The sequence below is a fragment of the Sinocyclocheilus anshuiensis genome, unplaced genomic scaffold, assembly GCF_001515605.1.
Source record: "Sinocyclocheilus anshuiensis isolate Anshui unplaced genomic scaffold, SAMN03320099.WGS_v1.1 scaffold3722, whole genome shotgun sequence".
NCBI lineage: Eukaryota > Metazoa > Chordata > Actinopteri > Cypriniformes > Cyprinidae > Sinocyclocheilus > Sinocyclocheilus anshuiensis.
Window position 1 is genome coordinate 1 of NW_015554287.1, and position 7,109 is coordinate 7,109.

Sequence of the window (7,109 nt, forward strand, 5' to 3'; positions counted from 1 at the left end):
GTCTAAATTACTTTTTCATTTTTTCTCAGAAGTGGAAATGGGCTTTAATATGTTTCCCTGTGAGGAACCTCAGAAGATTATTTAATCTGACACAGAGACGCTGAGGAATCAGGATAAACCACAATCCCAGCATAGAGGGGTTCAGTGAATGTGGTGTTGAATGTGTGTAAGTGTGTGAGTGTGTGTGTGTGTCAGAGACGCTGTAGAAAGACAACGTCCAGATAGACACCTACTCTATTAGAGGGGGGTGAAGGGGCAGGAATGTCAGTGCTCTTATTATTGTGCCAAAAAGTGTACATCTTATCACAACAGAAAAGACTCCAGGACTTTTCATTGCGTCCAAACCGACAGTCACTCCCTTCTTTCCTGTTGATTTCTTTATATGCCACTGCTACATGACCTGAGCCGCTCCATTCAACCTCCCAGTAACAGCGTCCAGTCAGATTCTCTCCACACAGAACCTGTGACCTGAGCCGCTCCATTCAACCTCCCAGTAACAGCGTCCAGTCAGACTCTCTCCACACAGAACCTGCTCATGGTGATCAAATCTGTCTGGATGATCAGGATACGGCTGCTTGTCTTTGACATATTTCACAGTTATGTTGTCACTATTCTCAGACAGGATGAGTTGAGTGTGTGCTGTGTTTGAATCCAGTGTGAGATCACAGGCATCTGAACACAAAAAAGTTAGATGAGAACATCTATGACAACATTAATTATGCACAAGTGTGTACTTGTCTGTGTGTGAGGACTTACATTTTCTCAGTCCTGGTGTGATTCTGAAATGTCCTCCATGGTCCAAACCAAGGTTATTTTCGTAAACGAAAACTAAAACTAAGATGAAAACGATTAATGAAAACACAATTTCGTAAACTGAAATAAAATAAAAATGGCAAAATAATTCAAAAACTAACACGAAACGAAACTAACAACAGTTATTGAAAAACTAACTGTAATAAAATAATAATTATCAAAAATAAATAATCGTTTTAGTAATCATTAAGTTCTCACCCCTTGGCGGAAAAATATATGAGCTGTGTGGCGCCGGAACTCCACAGTTACTGCCTTTAAATAAAGCAGCAGAACATCAGTGTGTGTGGCTCATCATTGACTGAAGCACAAGCTCTACTCTCCAGCACAATGGTGACCTACAAAACTACATTAACAGATCTCTCTTGTGCAAAAACACATTAACCCTTTAAACCCCACAACGAAATCCTTAGTTTTAAATGAACACTTATAATGTGTCCACACTACAGAGTGAAGCAGTGCTGAAGTTAATGAGATAATTCTGTGATTAATTAAGTGATGATTGTGCATTAGTGATGAACAGCTGCTGTTAACAAGCAGAATCACTGAAGAAAAGAGAGACACAAGAAATACAACTGACTTCAGCCACAGCCTTAGATGATATCAACTGAAATAAAAGACATTAAATCTCTCAAGATCTGATTAAACAACTTGTAAAACAGCATCACCAGCTTCACATTACTAACCAGACTGATGCTATTTCTGTCAGATGTGTACAGAAGTGCTTATTGAAAATTAACAGAGGTTTAGATGTTGTTGTTTTGGGACACTACCATGATGGAGATCAGTGTTTGCTTTAGTTGGGATCTTGAACCTTGATTTTTTTATCGTTATCTTTAATTGGTTGCTTTAACTGTTGTGTTTTTCAACACCTTTGTTGTGGTAAAAAAGGGCAAAAGCACAATATGTAATGCTGATGGTTGTGATTCGCGAGTGGCGTAACCATCTGTAAAAACCGGTTCACTGATTTTGTTTTGAGTTTGTTTTTGTACCAAACCGATGTTATGGTAACATATTAGAGCAAAAGAACAAGCAGGCTATTATGAAATATCACGCACATCACTCAAAAAAAAAAAGCTCTATTATGCTATGAAACACACTCATGAAGAATCAGCGTATGAATCTCAACAATGGTCACAATCAAAAAAATTAATAAACAGATCGACTCTGAACATCACAAAACACGCTACTAAAACTCAACACAAAAACAAAAGCAAAAATAAAAGCACCTAGTAAGAATTAAAGAAAATAAGTTTACAATTCAACAGCATAATTTATTCATGCCGCAATGCATGCTGGGAGTCATGGATGAGTTTTCTCCTGTGCTGGTATCCAGCATGCATTGCAGCATGAAGCTTTTGATTGTCACCATTGTTGAGATTCATACGTTGATTCTTGATGTCTCTGTGTGTCTGAGCGATGCCATGGTTTTAAAGCCTTCGAAAATAAAAAGTTTTCACGATCCATCATATTTGTCTATCATCTCAGCTTGCAGGGTCATATAGCTATTGTAAATAACATGAAACCAGTGAAAACCCACACTATAGTTCTAAAGATCAGCCACTGAAAGAGATCAGTGAATCAGGCCACAAAATGATGATAACACTAGCATCAATAATTAACCATTTAAGCATAATTTTTCTATGCTTTTATTGCTGTAACAAATGTGCTTTACAAACACAGATACAGCAACCAGACAAGCTAGTGTTAAAAAGTGAAGGGTCAAGAGCCCAACTAAAGCAAACACTGATCGCCACGATGGTGAGGTCAAACAAAACGTGTTCAATAAAACATCTAAACCTCTGTTAATTCTCAAATAATTTGTGTAGATATATGACAGAAATAAAGTCAGACTGTAATGCTGTGTGTGGAGTTGTTTGATCATGTTCTGCTGTCTTATTTCAGTTGATTTCATCTAAGGCTGTGGCTGAAGTCAGTTGTAGTTCTTGTGTTTCTCTTTTCTTCAGTGATTCTGCTTGTTAACAGCAGCTGTTCATCACTGTCTGAATTCACTCGTCAGTGTTCATTCTCTCTGTCAGGTGGACTGTATTAGTAAACTCATGTAGGGAATAGTGCATGAGGGTGTAGGGTGTGATTTGAAACACAGCCTCTGCGTGTCGACTCTGAACGCTGTTACTACAAGGACTGCAGAAGGATACTTTCTCGACAATAACAAATATTACCCAGAATACATTGTTTTTTTACGGGATTGTACTGTTGTAATGAAAAAACAGGATGTTACTGTCAGAATATGGCCGTTTTTTTACAGCAATTTTTTACAGTGCAGTTGTTCACGGAAAAGTGAGCAAGACACGACAGTTACAATATATTATGATTGTTAAAAAAGAAAAAAGACATCTAACCATCATAACCAAATTAGGCTACATTTATTGTCATATTAAATATCTCAATACACATCATTAGATGACAATAAGCACAACTTGTGTAGATTTATTTAGTAAAAAGGCTTGACTGATTCATTTTGGCGTATATTTGTATACTTTTACCATTTAATCAATCTCAGTATGCGTTAATTTTGTGTCGCTAGACATTTGCATCACTAAGGCTAAATTATGCCTTATTGCCTTTTATGTGTCAGACTCTGTTCCATGTTTTGTCTGTGTCTTGCTCCCCAGGTGTTCCTTTCCCATGTTTAATTTGTCCCAGGTGTTCCCCATGATGGTTCATGGATCCCAGGTGTGTGACAATAAGCACAACTTGTGTAGATTTATTTAGTAAAAAGGCTTGACTGATTCATTTTGGCGTATATTTGTATACTTTTACCATTAAATCAATCTCAGTATGCGTTAATTTTGTGTCGCTAGACATTTGCATCACTAAGGCTAAATTATGCCTTATTGCCTTTTATGCCTAAGTCTTTCTTTGGCCTGCGCTCTGGAAGTGATCTGTTAATTCTGCTAAACTTTAATTAAAACTGAAACTGAAACTAAACTATATAAAAACTAAATAAAAATGCATTTACAAAATAAAAACTAAACTAAAACTAACAACAATATTAATGAAACTAATAAAAACTAAACTGAATTTTATAGCAAATTTTAAAACGATATTAAAATAAAACTAATTAAAAAATTTAAAACCTTGGTCCAAACTGAACAGAGGCAAAAACAAAAACACAAATAAATGCCCAATGAAATGGTTTTACTCTGAAAATCAAATGAAATTATTTATTTATTTGCCTTTTAGTATAAATATGTTAGCCTTAAGGTTATGTATAAGCTAGTATGCTCATAAGTAATGACAAAATGTGCATTTAGAAGATGCAGAATGATGTTTTTGATCCATATTGGTGGTAGAGAGAGACTGCAAATATTGAATGCATAATTTACAGTCTCTATACCACCAATGTGGTTTAAAACATTATTTTGCACTTTTCATCAGCTTCTCATCAGAGTTTGTCAGATTTGTCTGTTTGCTCACTATTTACTATTTAGTGAATGGCACATAATGCACTATATAGTGAATAGGGATTTAATTCAAACAGTGTAAATATGCTTTCCATTTGGGTAAGTGAAGACTGGTTATACATATATACAGTTGCAAGAAAAAGTAAGTGGACTGTTTTCAATTGTCTGCTTTTCTGCATAAATTGGTCATGAAATTTGATTTGATTTTCACCAAAGTCACGAATATCAACAAACACTATATTTCTAAGCTGATAAACACAAACAATCATAATTTTCATGTCTTTATTGAGCACACCCATTAAACATACAAAGTGATGGTGGTGTCACTAAATGCCAATTGGAGTCAGATGTTAGCAAACCAGGAAATTAGAATAAAAGAGTGGTTTAGTGCTAAACTGACTTATATAAAAACCCAAACAGTGTCAGTAACCCAGTATTAAACGGTGCAGCTGTCACACACCAAAAAATGTTTTATTAATTAAATTAAATAAACAAATCACCTGATCTGATGCTTAAATTACTTTCACTTGCAACCTCATGAACATCCACTTAAATCAATAATCATTCATCTGGATGTTCAATTTAGATGTTACTACATAAAACACATTTTAGGTTACCTGACAAAATGTTTTGACAAAACCAATCCAAAACACAGGCAAAAATAAATGCAAAACAGAAAAAGTAACAGTAACATAACACGTTGAGGTAGCAACAAAACAAATTATATGAATCACCCTGAAATATAGCTTTAGCTAACAGCATTTGTTACATAAAAAGTCAATCATGTTAAAAAAGAAAACTGCAATAAAACACATTCTTAAATATCAGTATTAAAATCATTAAAAGGTGATTTTATCTGTATGATATTGAACAGAGAGAAAACACATTGACCAACATTTCCTGACAATCCAGCAGAATGAAACTATGTGGATCCTCTGAAACAGTGACGACATCTACTATAGCTTTTATAAGATCACACCAAATGAAGAAGAGCCCAGAGTGTTTCTACAGACCATCAGCTTTGATTCTGATAATTAAAATAAAGATGAAAGAAGACTGTTGAGAGCTCAAATAAAACCTACTCCCATGCAATTATGGTGCAAAAGGGAAGAAGAGCCAACGCAGCAAATAAGACATCATGACTCAAAGGGGAAAACACTCACAAATAGGCACCTATAACAGGCATACAGATATAAACAATTTTATGCTAATTCTACTCAATATAACAGTACGATTTCCATATCAGTTACATTAACAATTTGACAGAAAATCTGACCAATCACATCTTGTATTTGCACTTATGGAAGTTGTCCTTAATTGCTTATTAAAGGGAAACCTTGTTGATGCCATGAATGCCACTGCAATCCAGAATATCGTACAACTTCAAATTCACAGCCTAGTGCTCCGCATTTAATTGGCTATTTGATTATTAATATCCATGTAAACTGTATGTAGAATCTGATTCATTAATTTTCATTCAATGATGACTTTGTAACTCTAAAGTGGGAATTTCTGTTATTTGTTACTTTCATTGCTTACAATCTAACTTTAAATCTTGGAAATGCAACTACTTCTCATAACTGCAACTTTATATCTCACACTGCAGATTTATATTACAATCTGACTTTATCTCACAATTACAACTCTATTTCTTGCACTTGTGATTATTAATTGACACAATATTGAGAAAGTTGCAATTGAAAGATAATAACCTTTACTTTTCTTTTCTTTTTTTCCCATATGTTTCTCTGTGGTTCTTCACAAGAAATTGTTAAATCTGACACAGAGACACTGAAGATTCAGGATAAACCCCAAATCCAGCATAGAGGGGTTCAGTGAATGTGGTGTTGAATGTGTGTAAGTGTGTGTGTGTCAGAGACGCTGTAGAAGGACAGAGTGCCAGCAGAACAAACAGTCCACATACACTCCTACTCTATCAGAGCGGGATGAAGGACCAGATACATGAGCAGACGATATAGCTAGCTCTGCGCTTCCCAAGGAAGACCTGATGCTCAAAAGGTCTCGTGACCGCAAAACAGCACTCAGCGGCAATGACACGCAACGTCTCTATGCTGGCTGTGACGCAAAGCACATCCATGGATGTCCACAAGTCACAGAACTTGTCACCTAAAAGCCATTTCCCGCTCACCACCATGCTGGCGCCCAAAGGCTGGACCACACAACCCATGATGAGATCCGCAAAGGCCAGGGAGATGATGAAGACGTTGGTGGTGGTTTGGAGCAGAGGGGTGCGAACGATAGCCAAGATGACCAACAGGTTCCCAATCACCTTTTTGATTTAGTTTAATTTAGTCGAGTTAGTTATCCTGTGTATTTAAGGCCCTGTGTTTACTGTGTTGGTCTGTCAGTAGTTTGATGTAGATGTTTGTGTTCCTGCTCTGCATATTCATTGGTTCCTGTTTGGTTTGTTTATTAAATCATGCTGCACCTAGATCCTTGTCGCTGCCTTCCTTCATGGCTCCCTTGTTACAAGGACTTCTCAAGGCAAGCTGCAAAAAAATCCCTTTTAGGCAACCCAAATCACATTCAGACACACATATTAATCATAACTGCCCCACATACTGCAGTTTATAGTTTAGATCCTCCAGTTTGTGGGTGAGCAGCTGGACTCCTGATTTTCCTGGGTGATTGTAGCTCAGATCCAGCTCTCTCAGGTGTGAAGGGTTTGAACTCAGAGCTGAAGACAAATAACCACAGCCTTCCTCTGTCACCATACAGTCAGACAATCTACAGACACATATCAAGAGTCAGATCATCTACAGACAGACAAAGATCATCTACAGACACACACAGATCATCTACAGACACACAGTCAGATCATCTACAGACACACAGACATATCATCCACAC

At 36.5% G+C, this 7,109-nt stretch overlaps 1 protein-coding gene across 1 annotated transcript in view; it reads right to left on the reverse strand.

The window, feature by feature from the left end:
- Positions 1-191: 191 nt before the first annotated feature.
- The window catches only part of LOC107671342 (neoverrucotoxin subunit beta-like), a 28,149-nt gene continuing 21,231 nt past the window's right edge, over positions 192-7,109 (reverse strand). The window contains exons 4-7 of the mRNA XM_016464233.1: positions 6,821-6,986; positions 757-811; positions 488-672; positions 192-419 (exon numbers count right to left, since the gene is read on the reverse strand). Of these exons, the coding sequence (XP_016319719.1) occupies positions 192-419; positions 488-672; positions 757-811; positions 6,821-6,986 (634 nt within the window). The remainder of the gene's footprint in view (positions 420-487; positions 673-756; positions 812-6,820; positions 6,987-7,109) is intronic.